Source organism: Schistocerca piceifrons, chromosome 2, assembly GCF_021461385.2.
Source record: "Schistocerca piceifrons isolate TAMUIC-IGC-003096 chromosome 2, iqSchPice1.1, whole genome shotgun sequence".
Lineage (NCBI taxonomy): Eukaryota > Metazoa > Arthropoda > Insecta > Orthoptera > Acrididae > Schistocerca > Schistocerca piceifrons.
In genome coordinates this window covers 710,855,271-710,875,109 of record NC_060139.1, presented here as the reverse complement: position 1 = coordinate 710,875,109, position 19,839 = coordinate 710,855,271, and the positions used below count along the sequence as shown (strand labels likewise).

At 42.6% G+C, this 19,839-nt stretch overlaps 1 protein-coding gene across 1 annotated transcript in view; it reads right to left on the bottom strand.

Annotated features, from left to right (window-relative positions):
* Positions 1-19,839, bottom strand: part of LOC124775781 (venom carboxylesterase-6-like) — a 49,975-nt gene that overhangs the window by 23,167 nt on the left and 6,969 nt on the right. Inside the window, exons 5-6 of the mRNA XM_047250611.1 lie at positions 16,393-16,558; positions 10,861-11,042 (exon numbers count right to left, since the gene is read on the bottom strand). Coding sequence (XP_047106567.1) covers positions 10,861-11,042; positions 16,393-16,558 — 348 coding nt within the window. The remainder of the gene's footprint in view (positions 1-10,860; positions 11,043-16,392; positions 16,559-19,839) is intronic.

Genomic DNA, 19,839 nt, shown 5'->3' with positions numbered 1-19,839 from the left:
TGTCACTGTTTGCTGATGTTTTTGGTGATCGCATAATTTCAGAGGGACTCTGGCCTCCACGATCGCCTGACCTAACATCACTTGACTTTTTCTTCTGGGGTGCAGCGAAAGTAACTGTCTAAAAAACCGTCCGAAATCCATCGATGAATTGAAAACTGCAATATCCCTTTCACTGCTACTGTTGCAGAAGAAATGTTACATCTTGTGTTTGAATTAAATTGTGTATTCGACAACAGGGGGAACACTTCAAACATTTAATGTGAAAATCTGTAAGTAAAAATGAATATTCAATAAATTAATAACTTGTATTTCACTGAGTTTCATTTCGGTATATTCACTGTGGCATACGGCATGCGCGGCTAACAATCATAGGAACTCCGGAGAGACTTCTTGAACACCCCGTATTAATAACGTAGTAACTCCCAAAAGTGCATCCTGAAAAGAGAAGAATTTAATTTTATTACTAAATTGAGTCACATTGATGTTACCACTTCGTGTGTTTGAAGTCAACGTGCAATAACCACTCAAATACGGCATGTAGCACCACTTGCAGTGGAAGGTACATAAATGGAGAAAATTTTCTGATCTCCAAAGGGGCAACATCATTGGCTTTCGGTCCAAGGGTGGAAGCATTTTCTAAACGGCTAAGTTTGTAACTGTTCGTGTTCCGCCGTGATTAACGTATACCGTGGATAGCAAAATGGTGCTATCCGAAGCAGGCGCCGAGGCAGCTGTGGTGGACAACGCGCCATAGATGTCAGCGGTGAACGACGGCTGCGGAGATGTATACGGGCGAATAGATGTGCCACTCTTGAGCAGCTGACCGCGCAGATGAACCAAGGGTCTACCAACATGTCTTCTCAATGGCCGTTCAGCTAACGCTGCTGCGTACGGGCTTCCGCAGCAGGCTCCTGGTTCATGAACCCATGCTGACTGCAGCTCGTCGCTCACGAAGGCTGGAATTCGCACGCCAATACCGTAACTGGACGTCCACTTAGTAGGCACAGGTTGCTTTCGTAGATCAATCATGTTTTATAGTCCATCAAACAGGTGGCAGTTGGCGCTTACGGCGTGAAACATCTCGAAGCAAATAACTCGCAACAATCGTCGGAGGATTATGGTCTGGGAAATGTTTTCGTAGCGTTCCCTTGGTGGTCTCGAAGGCACAATGGATCAACATAGGTAGCATCTATACATGTGGTCAATGTCCAACCCTACATGTTGTTTGTTTCTCCTCGGCACGATGGTACCTATCAGCAAGACAATGTAACGTGTTACACAACTTTCAGTGTACGCGCGTTGTTCCAAGAGCACAATGATGATTTTATCGCACTTCCCTAGTCACCATACTCCCCGGATTTAAACCCAATCGAGAACCTGTTACACCACTTCGATCAGGTTATTTGCGCCGTGGATGCTCAACAGAGAAACCTAGCGCAGCTGGCCATCGCACTGGACTGTGCCTTTACGTCGCTGTCCGCTCCCTCCAGAACCTCACTTACTCTTCCTGCACTTCTCGCAGCGGTACTCGCTGCAAAAGGTGGTTATTCAGGCTTTTGACAAGTGGTCACATTAACGTGATTGAAGAGTCTATAGCTACAGTGTGGGGCTGCGAATATGTTTACATCCTCGGAGTGTCCAAATTCTCTGGACAACCATAGCTATTCGTCCAGCAGAGAACATCATTAGTAATAATGTGCGGAACTCATTGTCCTACAATTACAGCGTTAGATTTCTGTGGAGAGCTGCACTGCCCAAAAGAAAGCAGATATCACTTTTTCGGAACCCCGTAATTGTCTCCCACTGTGAAGCAGTGGTTTGAAACTGGCTCGGCAACGCTTCAATCAGCAGAGTGTCGCAAAAAAAGAAAGGGAGGTCATAGCTCATAACTTCATGTGTGATCTGTGAAGCGAGCACATTGGCGCAAAATTTCATCACAGTTCTGCCCAACGCCGCCACCATGATCGTGTCACATGATGAGAAGATCGTCACCCGGCTCACAATAGACACCAAAAGCCATCAGGATGTGGCATAAAGTGCACAAATGAAAGGACCATTTCCTTTGGGCGTCGACTCCTACACATTTCGCTGCCGAAAGCGACAGATCACAGTGCGCTGAGCAACAGAGCGACAGTCTTGACAACACTCGGCACTACTGACACCCCATGGGCGATTGAACCCAACTCTAGGGATAACGTGGGACTGAAACACCACTGAAAATGATCTGACCTATTTGGAGCATAGTGCGACAGCAGTTTTTGCTCTGGGATAAAGGGTGGAGCACCTAATGACCGATCAAAACTGTTCGTCGAAATTTTAATGTGTTTATGCTTCTTCAGCCCTCCTGTGGCGTGATCACGGAACCAGGGTGGGGGGAGGGGAGAAGGGGGACAACATTGACTTGCGTGTGAAGAATAAAGCGGTCAAGGGCCCTCGTACAGCTGCTCTAGCGCCTGAATGGAAGCAACCCATTCGACAACCATTAGGTGAGATTGCCTGCCCTCAGGCACTACAGCAGCTTCGAGGCACCTCTCACCTGAAAGGGTGTCGAAGTATCTAGTAGCTACATTTTTAACGTGCTCATGAAAGTTACGCAGGTGGCAGCGAAGGTGTTGCTAAATAAGGGGGTCTTAGAGCGACCCATTTCCGTTTCATTTACACGCATGTCAATGTTGACCTCCCACACACATACACACACACCCTCCCCTGCCAGCCTGTGATCAAGTCACAGGAGGGCACGAAACGAGAGGGCCATCCATAAGAAAATCGCATTATTTCGACTCTATGAGTCGCAGTTCTGACCTCTACAGCAGAGGCGTCGAAAGATGGGGTGAAATGTGGGTGAAATGTGGGCAGAATTGTGATGACATTTTGCGCCAATGTGACGTGGTTAATCTACCTCACATGAACTTCTTAGCTGTGACCATTTTATCGCATGTGTCGACACCTTTGCTATTTGAAGCGCTTCCGAGAGCGAGGGTGAAGGCGCAGGGCGCCGGGCTTTTGCACCATTACAGAGGAAGGTTTTAGGCTCCTTTTAGTTAAATTTCAAACTTATGCTTCGTAATGGGAGACAATTACGGGGTTTCGAATAAGAGGTACATATTTTTGCGCAAAGTATGTACTAAGTCCAGATAATCTGAATATAGGATTCGTTTAATTTCTTCTTAAAATAACGCTAATAGCTGGGAAGGTAGGAGACAAGATACTGGCAGAAGTAAAGCTGTGAGGACCGGGCGTGAGTCGTCCTTGGGTAGCTCAGATGGTAGGGCACTTGCCCGCGAAAGGCAAAGGTCCAGAGTTCGAGTCTCGGTCGGGCACACAGTTTTAATCTGCCAGGGAGTTTCAACGCTAACAGCTGATGCTGGATTTCTCGGTATATTTACATGCCATATAACCGGCATGGTGGGGAGGCTTGCGTGCCTCAGCGATACAGATGGCCATACCGTAGGTGCAACCACAACGGAGGGGTATCTGTTGAGAGGCCAGACAAACATGTGGTTCCTGAAGAGGGGCAGCAGCCTTTTCAGTAGTTGCAGGGGCAACAGTCTGGATGATTGACTGATCTGGCCTTGTAACATTAACCAAAACGGCCTTGCTGTGCTGGTACTGCGAACGGCTGAAAGCAAGGGGAAACTACAGCCGTAATTTTTCCCGAGGAAATGCAGCTTTACTGTATGATTAAATGATGATGGCGTCCTCTTGGGTAAAATATTCCGGAGGTAAAATAGTCCCCCATTCGGATCTCCGGGCGGGGACTACTCAAGAGGACATCGTTATCAGGAGAAAGAAAACTGGCATTCTACGGATCGAAGCGTGGAATGTCAGATCCCTCAATCGGGCAGATAGGTTAGAAAATTTAAAAAGGGAAATGGATAGGTTAAAGTTAGATATAGTGGGAATTAGTGAAGTTCGGTGGCAGGAGGAACAAGACTTTTGGTCAGGTGATTACAGGGTTATAAATACAAAATCAAATAGGGGTAATGCAGGAGTAGGTTTAATAATGAATAAAAAAATAGGAGTGCGGGTTAGCTACTACAAACAGCATAGTGAACGCATTATTGTGGCCAAGATAGACACAAAGCCCATGCCTACTACAGTAGTACAAGTTTATATGCCAACTAGCTCTGCAGATGATGAAGAAATTGATGAAATGTATGACGAGATAAAAGAAATTATTCAGGTAGTGAAGGGAGACGAAAATTTAATAGTGATGCGTGACTGGAACTCGTCAGTAGGAAAAGGGAGAGAAGGAAACATAGTACGTGAATATGGATTGGGGGGAAGAAATGAAAGAGGAAGCCGCCTTGTAGAATTTTGCACAGAGCATAACTTAATCATAGCTAACACTTGGTTCAAGAATCATGAAAGAAGGTTGTATACCTGGAAGAATCCTGGAGATACTAAAAGGTATCAAATAGATTACATAATGGTAAGACAGAGATTTAGGAACCAGGTTTTAAATTGTAAGACATTTCCAGGGGCAGATGTTGATTCGGACCACAATCTATTGGTTATGAACTGCAGATTGAAACTGAAGAAACTGCAAAAAGACGGGAATTTAAGGAGATGGGACCTGGATAAACTGAAAGAACCAGAGGTTGTATAGAGTTTCAGGGAGAGCATAAGGGAACAATTGACAGGAATGGGGGAAAGAAATACAGTAGAAGAAGAATGGGTAGCTCTGAGGAATGAAGTAGTGAAGGCAGCAGAGGATCAACTAGGTAAAAAGAAGAAATATTGAATTTAATTGATGAAAGGAGAAAATATAAAAATGCAGTAAATGAAGCAGGCAAAAAGGAATACAAATGTCTCAAAAATGAGATCGACAGGAAGTGCAAAATGGCTAAGCAGGGATGGCTAGAGGACAAATGTAAGGATGTAGAGGCTTGTCTCACTAGGGGTAAGATAGATACTGCCTACAGGAAAATTAAAGAGACCTTTGGAGAGAAGAGAACCACTTGTATGAATATCAAGAGCTCAGATGGCAACCCAGTTCTAAGCAAAGAAGGGAAGGCAGAAAGGTGGAAGGAGTATATAGAGGGTTTATACAGGGGCGATGTACTTGAGGACAATATTATGGAAATGGAAGAGGATGTAGATGAAGATGAAATGGGAGGTACGATACTGCGTGAAGAGTTTCACAAAGCACTGAAAGACATGAGTCGAAACAAGGCCCCGGGAGTAGACAACATTCCATTAGAACTACTGATGGCCTTGGGAGAGCCAGTCATGACAAAACTCTACCATCTGGTGAGCAAGATGTATGAGACAGGCGAAATACCCACAGACTTCAAGAAGAATATAATAATTCCAATCCCAAAGAAAGCAGGTGTTGACAGATGTGAAAATTACCGAACTATCAGTTTAATAAGTCACAGCTGCAAAATACAAACGCGGATTCTTTACAGACGAATGGAAAAACTGGTAGAAGCGGACCTCGGGGAAGATCAGTTTGGATTCCGTAGAAATGTTGGAACACGTGAGGCAATACTAACCTTACGACTTATCTTAGAAGAATGATTAAGAAAAGGCAAACCTACGTTTCTATCATTTGTAGACTTAGAGAAAGCTTTTGAAAATGTTAAATGGAATACTCTCTTTCAAATTCTGAAGGTGGCAGGGGTAAAATACAGGGAGCGAAAGGCTATTTACAATTTGTACAGAAACCAGATGGCAGTTATAAGAGTCGAGGGGCATGAAAGGGAAGCAGTGGTTGGGAAAGGAGTGAGACTGGGTTGTAGCCTCTCCCCGATGTTATTCAATCTGTATATTGAGCAAGCAGTAAAGGAAACAAAAGGAAAATTCGGAGTAGGTATTAAAATCCATGGAGAAGAAATAAAAACTTTGAGGTTCGCCGATGACATTGTAATTCTATCAGAGACAGCAAAGGACTTGGAAGAGCAGTTGAACGGAATGGACAGTGTCTTGAAAGGAGGATATAAGATGAACATCAACAAAAGCAAAAGGAGGATAATGGAATGTAGCCAAATTAAATCGGGTGGTGCTGAGGGGATTAGATTAGGAAATGAGACACTTAAAGTAGTAAAGGAGTTTTGCTATTTACGGAGTAAAATAACTGATGATGGTCGAAGTAGAGAGGATATAAAATGTAGACTGGCAATGGCAAGGAAAGCGTTTCTGAAGAACAGAAATTTGTTAACATCGAGTATAGATTTAAGTGTCAGGAAGTCGTTTCTGAAAGTATTTGTATGGAGTGTAGCCATGTATGGAAGTGAAACATGGACGATAACCAGTTTGGACAAGAAGAGAATAGAAGCTTTTGAAATGTGGTGCTACAGAAGAATGCTGAAGATAAGGTGGGTGGATCACGTAACTAATGAGGAGGTATTGAATAGGATTGGGGAGAAGAGAAGTTTGTGGCACAACTTGACTAGAAGAAGGGATCGGTTGGTAGGACATGTTTTGAGGCATCAAGGGATCACAAATTTAGCATTGGAGGGCAGCGTGGAGGGTAAAAATCGTAGAGGAAGACCAAGAGATCAATACACTAAGCAGATTCAGAAGGATGTAGATTGCAGTAGGTACTGGGAGATGAAGAGGCTTGCACAGGATAGAGTAGCATGGAGAGCTGCATCAAACCAGTCTCAGGACTGAAGACCACAACAACAACAACAACAACAACAATAACCGGCATTGTAATTCATTTCGAATTTGCTAGGTGAGATTCACCTCGGCGCTTTGGGAAAGGCACTTTTACAAACACACCACATTTACTTAAGCCACGACATAGTTTTCTTTAAATTTTTGGCAGAGCCACCTTCAAGCTTATTTAGGAAACCTACGATTTCAGACTGTTGTGACAGCGATGGAAGATCTCTGTTGTCTCAGTTGTTCATCAATACCCTCACCTGTTTTTCAACGATTGGTCGCAGATAAAAATAAAGGAACCAGGTAGTCGCCACATGATATAAAGGGAGATTAGAACTTCAGTTCAACTCTCCATAAAGTCATCACATACTGTCTAATAGATGTGTAATAACGCTTCTTGGTCAGTGTGGGCCTAAAGATCAACGTCTATTGGTTCTTGTTATTAATGACTTGTTAACAGTGACATTGTCATGAAAACCGAGTTTTGTCACTGGTCAGTATTTACGAAATTCTCTGTAACAATTTTAGTAATATTTGCAGACATTTCTTCTTAGTTGCTAAGTTCAGTTATGTTTTAATATACAGATTTATTTCTGTGTACCAATCATGTTTCGCCTGTTCATGCTAGGCGTCTTCACTGGTCTATAACACAAACAAAATCATTTAATTGTTAACCTACAGTTTGGGATACGAGATTTGTAGTGATTCTTAGGAGCTCATTTCAATATAGCCATTTCTATTTACAACTATAAGGTTTTTTTACTTAATTTCATTTTTTGTGTCCTGTTCATGCATACATAAATTGTTCTAGACGTACATGTACTAAATGCACATAAAACATTTTTCTTCCAATTGATATTTCTCATTTTAACACCTCTTTGCACATAACCTACTCTGCACCACACTGCACATGTTCTTGTTTACTTGTTTAAAAGGGATCATGCGAGCTGTAGACAGAGAGAATGGAATGGAATGGAGTGTTGGGGTGAAGATGGAAGGAAGGTGGACGGTGGTACACATTGTGCATGTGTGTGTGTGTGTGTGTGTGTGTGTGTGTGTGTGTGTGTGTGTGGGTGTGGGTGTGTGTGTGTGTGTGTGTGTGTGTGTGTGTAGGTGTGTAGGTGTGTGTGTGTGTGTGTGTGTGTGTGGGTGGGTGTGGATGTGGGTGTGTGTGGGTGGGTGGATGGGTGGGTGGGTGGGTGGGTGGGTGGGTGTGGGTGTGTGTGGGTGGGTGTGTGGGTGTGTGTGTGTGGGTATGGGTGGGTGTCAGGGGGGGGGGGTGTGGCGGGTGTGTGGGGGGGTGTGGGGGTGTGTAGTTTTTTGTGGTAAGCTGTGAATTAGTTTGAATATTGTTCTTCTGTTATTTCTCTCTTGGTCACTAAGAAAATTTTCATTTTTATTGATTGCCTTCTGTATGAAATGTTCTTCCCATAGAGTGAGCATTCCCTTTCTTTTGTTCTTACAGCATAATATAGACGTATTTGTTTTTATCCTAGTGTGATGCGATCGCCTTCTATTAGATGTTCTGCATATGTGGAGTGGGTACATACATTCTTCAATCCCTTTATACTTTCTCTGTTCCTGGTGTTAAAAATTCTTGTATGATAGCAATACATTAAGAGTCGTGGCTATTACGAAAGCTATTCGGAAGGGAAGGAACGATAGGTCGCTAAATGGAAACCATAGTGAAAACCAAAACCGTTTTATGTGCAACAGTCAGCTGCGCTCTCCAGCTGCGTCTCTACGTAGTCGCCGCTCAGACTTAGAGTTACACCAACTTTTCAATACCCTCGTCATACAAGGCAGCTGCGTGTGTTTTCCGACAGTTCACGCTGGACTTAAGATCGTTTTCTGTGCCAAAATTTTGTCTTCAAAGCCAGCGGTTCATGTGAACAGAGGTGAAAACCAGAGGAAGGTAAATCCGAGCTTTACGGCGAGTGACCAAACACTACCCATCGAAAACGCTGCAGGAGCGTCCCTATTGCCCCTGTAGTGTTCGGTCGAGAATTCTCATGAATAAGAAAATGCATGACACATTATGTAGGGTTGCGTCAAATCAGGCGAAATCTCTCAGAGGAACCCATGCTTGCCGGGTTCTATTTTCTAGACTCACTGTGCGCTCTAAACTGAGAAGAGCGTAGAGACGCTATCTACAGGCATACTAGAGACACAACCCAACACATATGCGCAACGAAAATTCAATGTGGTTTCCATTTCGCGACCGATCGTTCCTTAATTTCCGAATAGCGCTCCTAGACCCTTATTCATACATTCTTGAACTGTTGTATTTCTCGCGGTGGTCTAGCGGTTAAGGCGCTCATTCCGGAACCGCGCGACTGCTATGGTCGCAGGTTCGAATCCTGCCTCGGGCATGGATGTGTGTGATGTCCTTAGGTTAGTTAGGTTTAAGTAGTTCTCAGTTCTAGGGGACTGATGACCACAGATGTTAAGTCCCATAGTGCTCAGAGCCATTTTTTTGTTGTATTTCTCTTCCTTTTGTTTCACAATTTTTAGTTTCTATTGTATTGTGCTATTTGTCTATAAGTATGTACTAATATTATGTTTTTTGAAGATGTTACTAACGTTGCATGTGAAATGGTTGTGGTATGTCATGGTTTGCCATTTTGTGTTGATGGATGTATTTCTGCTATGAATGTGCATTATTTGTTATTGTTATGTGTTGGTATTTATGGAATGTTTTTAATTTTGCTGCCTTCTGCGCGTACTTTCCTTTGTAGTTTGTCTACTATGGTGCTGTTTTATCTATAGTTTTGTGCTATGCTGATGATCATATTCATTTCTTCTTGATAGTTCTTTTTGCTGAGAGGTATTATTCACAGTCTATATATAGCACGCATTTGCGGCTGTTCTTTGAAAATATAATAATTAGCAAGGATTAATTTCCCTAAAATTCTTCTGTGTTTTCCATCACGTCATGCTGTAAACTGACCAGTTTGCTTTTCCACAGCACGGTGAAGAGGTTGTCTGAAGCATTGTGCCCGCAGTTATGGCGGGAAGTGCTGTTGCGAATAGCTAGTTTAGTGCAGATCAACACGTCGCTGTACAACGTGCATAGCTTGCATGAAATGTAGCTGAATTTCTTACGAGAAATTTTGGAACGTGTGACAAGAAGTGTCATTCACTTATTTTCAAAGCTGAAGGAATGCCTGGGCCGAAAAACTTTGTGATGATGTAGTTCGACAGACGCTGATAAAATGTTATAGATCAAGTGCAATACTTCGGCGACTGTACAATAAACCAAAATTCCGGAAAGTAAAGAAACATACGTTCTAATCAAACTTCAAAACACATTGTTTCATAAATTGTCTCGGCTTTCTAGATAAGGCTGTTAGTTCCTATAATTTCCACTTTTCCAACTTTTTCGAAATTTTTATGGAAACGTTACTTACAACACAAATTCTATCCGTCTGCGGGATGTTCTTCCTGCCTTCATTGTTTCTGCTTTCTGTTTCCTTTACGTAATACTGACTAGAGAGCTGTGGTAGTACGACAGCCTATGCAGGGTGTCCCGCAAATGTTGCGAGGAACTTCGAGGGGTTGTATAGGGTGTCTTATGGAACAAAGGGAGGATAGCATCAAACGACGCCACAAAGCAACGATGTTGTGGGTACCAGCACCTGTCACTAGGCCACCTATAAATATCTACCCTCTAAAATCTCCAATGATTTTTGCTGTAGAGGAGAAAAATAAACCACAGGTGGAAACCCTTTTCCGTAACCATCATCCATCAACGCAAGAGAGCATCATATTCATATGAGAAAATGCCTATCTGTTCAGCAGCTAACTCCATCTTCTCCACTGGCGATCGTGGCAATCAGTAGCGATCACTGGATAACAAACAACATCGCGAGATTTTCCACCTACGCTCCTTAAGCGTACAAAATCACGTTTGCTGCTGAAGGGGTGGCCTAATGGCAGGCGTTGGCGCCTGTAACTTCGACGCTCTGTAGAGTCGTTGGATGACGTTTATGGACACTGAATTGTCTGATTAATTTCTGTCTGATTAACTTCTCATGGTCGGGGTTCATAGTCATGTAGAATTTTTTAAAGGACATCATAAGCCAATGTAGAATTTCTACAGCCAAAGGCGAATATCATGTCCTTTAAAATATCTTCCATTTGTTCCTCAAGACACCTTCTGCACCCGTCGAAGTTTGTCACAACATTTCTGGGACGTATCGTGTAAGCCTTAAAAGATAATGCGAAGTTTCAGTGTTTGTGACTTACCAGAGCTGTGGTGTAGTTCTCCTGCAAGGTGATGTCGCTGCCGTTGTAGTAGAATTCTTTGACGGAACGAGCGGCAGCCAACTGTTCTTCCCTCGTCGGTAGTCGTATGTCACAGGCAACAATTTCCTCAAAGTTTTCGTTCAGGTTGCTTACTTGCTCTTCTGTAGACAGTGTTCCTCCGGCTGGTAACAGAAAGGAACTATTAAATTAGAGAATAGATGGCCTAAAATGTAACCCTGAAAGTGAGCAGTCACTGTTTTTCGGAGGCTCCTTCAAACGTGTTTCGACGTCAAATTTCGTATCCAGCCTATTTAGGCAATCTACTTTAACTGACTAGAGACACGTGGTACTCTGTTAGCAGCTACAAGAGCCACTCTTTACTCACGCAAGTTGGTCAGACACATTGAGCTCCATGCTCTCCTCCACATACAATAGGCCATCTGGAAAGAAACTCGTCAAATTGTAGCTGGACAACGACTGACAACAAAAGAAGTGCGACGTCGTTTGAAAATAATTTAACGCTACCCATAAATCACTGAACACCATTACCGTCAAGTACCACAAACACCTCTGAAACAAGTAGGTGCCCTAAGCCCACATATTCTCCCTGAGTGTGCTTTCAGAAACAACTCTGAGCCCCTATTTGTTCTCCTACTCTATTGGCGCGTTCTTACACAGGTTGTCATCTGTTAGTGCGTAGCATTTGTTACCTTCCCAATGGCAACTGATCCTGTAATACCCCAGGTATTTCTAATCGCTCTTTGCAAACTGAACGATAAGAATAGTTAAGACCTTTGACAATGTAATCAGGGAAAATGTCTATGGATGATGTTTGATGACTTTGGAGGATACACTTCTAAACCACTGACCACTTGATCTTAAACTGCTCAATCTTGGCCTAGGGTGATACAAATGGGAAGAGCCAAAATTAACTGTGTTAACATCCTCACCGTCAGATATACAGAGCCCTTGGAGAATCGGACGTCTCCAATAAACAGTGCAAATACACACCTACATTAGTAACTGCTGGGCATATCACAATTTTGTAAGGTTAACCGAGACATACTGATTGTTCTGTAAGAGCCACAAAACTTGATACTCTTATATGACCAGAAGATAGAAGATCGCGTCTCTTAATTGATGTGTCATTTCGAAGAAGGCTCAGAGGAAGCCGAAATACAAAGGCCTGGACACAGAAAACTGGGGACATGCCTGTTATTACTGGTGCGCTGAGACTAATACACAACAACCGCAAGAGAGCTCTGCCTCAAATAAAGGATGCGCAAAATCCAGTATCATCTAATGACGCAGTGCTCTTGGGACACACAGAATATTTCCCAGTTGTGTGAATATTGTTCGTTTCCGGTTTTGGGAGGCATAGCTGTAAAGCAAACATGTAACCGTTTGGGATATGAGTCGTGATAGGCATTAACGATACCGGCCAAATCTTGCCGAGGGAAACTTCAAAAAAATTCGCTAAATGCCAAATTTTCAGATGAATAGTCGTTTCTCGTCGCTAGATACCCTATGGTGCTAGTGTACAGTATGAGAGATTTTGATAAGGTCTAACGTCCCGTCGAAAAAGCTGTTCCTTTCGAAGCCAAATAAATTAACGGAAAAAAATCGCAACACTAAAAAGTAATTGATGCAGAGTAAAGAAAGTTTTCGAGTATATTTGTCTAGGTGACATATTTAAATGATTAACTTTTCAATATCACGGGTTAATGTAAGTGCGAGATAAGCGATTGAAAATGTGAAATGCTGGTACATTAATAACTAGTGTAAACGTCAGAACATTGAATGCAAGCATGCGGTCGCGCATGCATTGTGTTGCACAGGTGGCGGATGTCAGTTTGTGGGATGGGGTTCCATGCCTGTTGCACTTGGTCGGTCAATACAGGAACGGTCAGTGCCGGTTGCAGATGATGCTGGAGTTGTCGTCCGATGGTGTCCCATATTTTCTCGCTTGAAGACAGATCTGGCGATCGAGCAGGCCAATGAAACCTGTCGACAGGCTGTAGAGCATGTTGGGTTACAACAGCGGTATGTGGTCGAGCGTTATCCTGCTGCAAAACACCTGCTGGAATGCTGTTCATGAATAGCAGCACTACAGGTAGGATCACCAGACTGATGTACAAATTTAGTCAGGGTAAATGGGATAATTATGGGAGTGCTCCTTCTGTCGTACGAAATTCGCACTCTGGATCTTAATTCCAGAGGTATAGGTCCAGTGTGTCTAGCCTGCAGACAGGTTGGTTGCAGGCGCTAAACTTTCCTTCTCCTGGTCAACATACGGTCATCACTAGCACCAAGGCTGAATCAGCTTTCATCACAATACACTACAGACCTGCACACGTCCATCCGATAAGCTCTCGTTTGTCACCACTGAAGTCGCAAATGGCGATGCTTACTGGTCAGTGGAATGCAAGCTACTCAGGACGTCTGGCTTGGTGCTGTCTTTGAAGTAAACGACTTGTAACAATTCTTTGCATTACTGCTGTTCAGATTGTTGCCGCAGATGCAGTACGATGTGCGAGAGCCACACGCCAAACATATGGTCTTCCCTTTCACTAACGCCACGTGGTCGTCAGGAGTCCTGTCATCTTGCGACCGTATATTCTCGTGACCACCGCTAACAGCAATCATCTACAGTGGCTACATTGCTGCCTAGTCTTTCTGCGGTATCGCAGAAGGAACATCCAGCTTCTTCTACCCCTATTACACGACCTCGTTCAAGCTCAGTGAGGTGTTGATAATGGCGTCTCTGTCGCCTTTAAGGCATTCTTGACTAACATCAATTCGCCACAGCCAGTCTCAAAAGTAACTAACGCTCACGACCGTCACAGCGCATATTTAAAGCAGACCTGATGTGCATCCTTACAGTGGTGTTACTAGCGCCACTCTCATGGGATTGGAGTGGAATCTGAATAGACATCATCTTTCAGATGTAGAATTACGTCTACTAACTTCTATTTATGTCGCGCAACTCCTTTTTGGTGTTGCGATTTTTCCCCCATTCAGCATATATCCGCGAGCAGTCAAGCAGTGGCCGTGTGTCTGTGGGCTGACGCTCTTTCCATGGACATAGAATGCTTCACAAAACAATTAGACTGATGTTGCCCAGTGTACTTGTACCATGATCCCATTATCGCGACAACTTTATCCTGAAAGATAACAGCTGTAACAGGTTTGCAACTGTCTCCAGGGGTCCCGTCAGAAATCCTACAAGGATGGATTTTAGAACAGAAAGAGATTACTCATCTTCTGCTCCAGACTTAAACCCTATCGACACGCAGACGTGGAATTAAACAGACGACGAGAGGCGACTTACGGGATGTTACACCACTTAAGTGGAGCTGACAGTTGATGCACACATCATGGACTCTATTCCTCGCCGGCCGCGGTGCCCGAGCGGTTCTGGGCGCTTCAGTCTGGAACCGCGCAACTGCTACGGTCTCAGGTTCGACTCCTGCCTTGGGCATGGATGTGTGTGATGTCCTTAGGTTAGTTAGGTTTAAGTACTTCTAAGTTCTAGGGGGCTGATGACCTCAGATGTTAAGTCCCATAGTGCTCAGAGCCATTTTAACCATTTAAACTCCCTTCCTCGCAGAATGATGGCCATTGAAGTCGAATGCCTTTGGGCGGGATAAGGTGAAGAAACCATGTGCTCTACCTTTCCTGGATCTAAATCAGTCATTCCACTCTGTTAATTTCATATTCTCTATAGATCGCACTAATTAAAAGAGTAAGAGAATAAAACTCGTCTTCGGTGGATTCAGACCACCCTGTGCAACAAGCATCTGTCTTCCAGCTTCAAGACAAACCCACTGAGCTACCTACATGTGGCGCTGATTTCATCGACATCGTAGTATTTATTCCCACTTCCGTCTTTGACTGCATCTTACCACAGAAACCACTTTTTCTATGTGTATAGTACTAGGAATTAAATGTTGCCTGTTGCCTTGTGAGTTTTTTGGAGTGTCAGATGGCGGAATTTTTTTCAAACACACTAACGATAACAATTTTTCTGTGCGTTTATATTCAGCACTGGACACACTGTTACGTAATTGCCTCACACGTAACTTGGCGAGGATTTAAATCTTCGGCTCCGAAGTTTTCATGGGCTTAGTGTATTTCTAACGAATATAGTTTTTTCAGGTTTGATTCGCTGGCATATCGTGTAACCAGAACCGTTTAGCTTTGTATCTACGATAATGTGTCTAAGGTAGTTCTTTGCAAATTCTCTATATGGGAGAACAAAGCAGTGTGCCACATAATAGAAGGTATCCCAATTAAAAGCGTTCGTTTCGACCATCGGAACAGTATTTTAAATACATAATATGCTTCGTTAGTGTATGAGTTTCTGTTGAACCACCTAGTGAGTAGGGATGAAGCACTAACTCAGTTTAAAAAATATGTTTGTTGGGACAGATTCCAATCTTGCTTGAAAAACTCTGATATCGTTAGATTTAAGTAAATATCGTAAGAGGATTTTACAATGACTAATTTTTGGGCTCCCAGAATCCCTACTCCATAACATTCTCTCGTACTTTGATCTGCTCCACAACAAATCAATTATATAATCATTAAGATGTCTCAAGTTCCTTTTATGGTTCAACTATGACGACTATATTTGTGTTCGTTTTCTGTAATTCTTCATTAAGTTCGTAGCACTATGAACCAAGAGAGATGGTTAAAATATAGGCCGCGCATTGGGGAGAAGTGGGATAAACACTCCATTCCGTTATTCACATATTTTTTCCCTGATTTTCTAATGGCCTCTTTGTCCTTAACTTTCTTAAATCAATTGCTGGAAAAGTTTTTTCGAAAAGACTGGGCCGATTTGTTTCCCCATCCTTCTACCCGATATTGTGTTCCATTTCTATTGACGTATAAAAATAGTCGTGGAGGATCTTCCATTCTTTTCTCCGCTGGGTCTCGACAAAAAAGCAAGGAAATTATGGTTCAAATGGCTCTGAGCACTATGGGACTTAACATCTATGGTCATCAATCCCCTAGAACTTAGAACTACTTAAACCGAACTAACCTAAGGACAGCACACAACACCCAGTCATCACGAGGCAGAGAAAATCCCTGACCCCGCCGGGAATCGAACCCGGGAACCCTGGCGTGGGAAGCGAGAACGCTACCGCACGACCACGAGATGCGGACAAGGAAATTATAGTGTCTTTTTGTTTTAGTCCATCTTCGTCATTTGATGTACCATAAATTAATAAATGAATGCTACTATGCATCTCTCACATAGATAAGGAGAATTTATCTTAGAAGTTTTGTCAAAACCCTGTTTCTGTGAGCAGTTCACGGGATTGCTTGATAATCTTTTTGTGTAACCTGTAATCCTGCAAGTGAATACGGCGCTGTCGGAGGCCGGCTGTGTTATCTTTTGTTATTCACCATTTTATCGATGTATTTATGGTACTTAATAATAGAATATTATTTCTATTTCTTAAAATTGCAGTCCGATTGTTGTTCGTTAGAGCCACTACCTAATACGGATGTTAAGCTACTCACTTTGTGTTGATTTAAGCGACTCAAGGTCGCAGCTTCCCGCCATGAAAGGGACGTAAGTGTAGCGACCCCCGGCCACCAGCGTCCACGGCTCTTCAGTCAGCATCGCTGACTCGCTCTGCGGTTCAATGCTGGGCGCCCAGATGCAGGTGAACAGACTCACGCTGTCCTGTGTAGTAAAAAAAACCTTGACTGCCACTTACATGTCCCATTCGTGACGCACACTAATTAGCAACGTAAAAAACATATGTACAGAATCATGTAAATCGTATTTTTATTTCTGCTGTTGTTTTCATTGCGCTCAACACAAGCTCCTGAATACTGATAAGCCACGCCATATCGTGCCACTTTAACAGCCATAGATTTGGGACGTTAGGTAATATGCGTGTGACTTTTCGGTTGTTCCTCCAACTTACTTTTTAAGGCCATACGGACCCGGCTTCCAAAATGTGCTTCGTTAAGGCATGACGTAAATGATTAAAATTTGAAAATAGGCAAAAATGCAGATCTGGTTGATAAATAATCACTTGTAATGGTGGTATAGTTTTATATACCGCAAGGTTGGCTACCTTGACCTGTTACGCAGGTTTCTGCGGCGTTTTCCCTTCATTTTATGAACAATAGGGCAAGAACAGCAATTAACTGTAGTCTGCGTGACGTAATTTTCAGTAATGTGATTCAGACACGTCCTCTGCTACAGATATTACCATTTTACTCCTTGTAAGGGAATCTCGCTGATTATTATGTATCGTTAGCCTTAGAGTTGTTTTATTGTAAAAGTTTTGTTCTTATGTTATGTGCTACAGGCGATCAAATGGAAAGTAAGCTATGTTCAATGGAAGAGAGATAAAACAAATTTCCTGTCTGCACTACTGGCTACATTCAGTTGTGTAATTTACCAGGAACATGAAATAATTGGTGAATAATGTCCCATCTAGGAAACTATCTCTAATTAAAAAGCAGAAGCATTATCATTAGGTGCGAATTCTACCAACGGATAGATCAGTGTCACAATAAAAAATACACTCCAACATAAGAAGACGATGCATCACAAAGAAGTTATCCAAATGGGACGGTAATCGGTAGGTGTCATGTACATGTACAAACTAACAAATGCTGGAAATTTCAGAAAATTGGATTTATTCTGGACGATCTGGAGAAAGAACTTCACAAATTGAGCAAGTCAATAAGACGCTGGTCTACTTCTGGCCGTTATGCAAGCAGTTATTCGGCTTGGCACTTATCGATGGAGTTATTGGATTTCCTCCTTAGGAATATGGAGCAAAATTCCACCCATTTGCCGCGTTAGATCGTCAAAATGCCGAGATGGTTGGAGGGCATCGTCCATAATGCCCCAAAAGTTCTCAACTCGATCGCCAAGTTCCGCATGTTTTAGCCTGCATTTGTAGAAATAATAGTGTAGAATGAAGAAGCAACCTTGCACATTGTACTCCTCGCACTTCATAGGCGGTAACTGTTCCATATTAAAGCCAGGAAATAATTTTAAATTAATTATCAGTTTAACATCTACCATGAAACATAAATTTAACCATGAAACATAAATTTATGGGTTGGTTATTGCTGCCCCTGTTCCATAGCAATTGTCTTCTTTATGAATGACAAATCATACGACACTGGTGTAATATTCTACAATTTTTATTGTTTTAAAAACCGTTTATCGGGGGGTCAGCTATCGTCAGGCACAAAAGATACGATACGTAACAGCCAATACTGGTTCGTAAAAATAAACACTGTGGAACCTAGAAAACGCGTTTGATAATATATAATGATGCAGAATATTTGAAATTCAGAGAAAAATAATAGCAGCTTATGGGGAAAAACGGGTGATGTAAAATACGTACAAGAACCCAGAGCGAACAATATGACTAGAAGCCCCAGAACGAAGTGCAGGGATTAAAAAGCTTCTAATACAGGGATGCAGTCTTTCGCTCCTATTGGTCAATCTGTGCATCGAAGAACCAATGACGGAAATAAAAGAAGTGGCAAAGAGTGGGACAGAAGTTAAGGTTAAAAGGATGTCAATGATAAGAGTTCTGACGACATTGCTGTCCTCAGAGAAAGTGAAAAAGAAATGCAGGATCTTTTCAACAGAATGAGTTGAGAACATGGATTGAGAGTAAACTAGAAAAAGACAAAAGTAATGAAGTATCAGAAATAGGAATAACGAGAACTTAACATGGAAACTGATGCTCACGGAGTAGACGTAGTTATTGAATTCTGCTACCTTGGTAGCAAAATAACCTATGATTGACAAAGCAAGGAACAAACAAAAATCAGACTAGCAAGGCAAAGATGGCATTCCTGACCAAGAGAAGTCTGCTGCTATCAAATACAGACTTTAATTTGGGGAAAAAATTTCTGAGAATGTACATTTTCAGCACGGCATTGTGTGGTAGTGAGACATGGACTGTGGGAAAATCGAAACAGAAGAAAATGTAAGAGTTTACGATGTGGTTCTACAGAAGAACAAAAATCAGGTGGACTGATCACGAATGAGGAGTTTCTCAGCAGAATCAGCGAAGAAAGGACCATGGAAAGCACTGAAAAGAAGCAGGAACAACAAGACAGGGCATGTGTTAAGGCATCAGGGAATAACTTCAGGGAATATCTTCCATGGGACTTGTAGAGAAAAAACCGGTAAGGGAAGACAGAGATTGGAATACATCCAGCAAATAACTGAGAAGAAGAGGTTTGCCCAAGAGAGAAAATCGTGGTGGGCCGTATAAAACAAGTCAGAATACAGAATACTGATGACAAAAAGAAAACAAGTATTGCACCGCTGATTTGCTCACAGGGAAGAAGACAGCTGACTTAACATACTTCGCGTCTGTCATTAGACTGGAGAAGGCTGGGAAAAGAATTGTAGTCGGCCATTACTGTTGACAGGATGCAATAAACTTATACCAAGACACTGCCTGAGGTGCTGACGTGAGGTGTCAAAGGGGATAATACGGCAAAGAAAATTTTGAGCGGAAACGTTTATTGGAGACTATAGCTACTGGAAGGATAAAGAGTCGCAGCCGTAATTCGTTCCGTTTCTTTTTTATATTTCTTGACCATAGTTTTGCTGCGGTGGTGAGCAACAGTCCACGTCAGACAGAACAAGTAATTGCCATTCTGATGCTGGTTACGAATCGTATTGAATTTCCCACTGAAAGGAATACCCATTTTGTATTTCTGTGAGTGTACATGTTTACATGCTGCTCATTTACAAATTACTAATGAGCACAATGGCTTAAATGCAGAAAATTAAAATGCGACTCCTTGACAGATGTTAGTTGGGATTATCTCTAGCGCAGCTACTATGAAATTTTCAGACTCTGATTTTAGTAACTCTGAGTATTTACAGTGTGGCAATACACAGACGTAGTGCTGAATCGCAGTACATTGTGACTGACAGTAGTGCTTTTCGTCAATGTCAGGTGAATT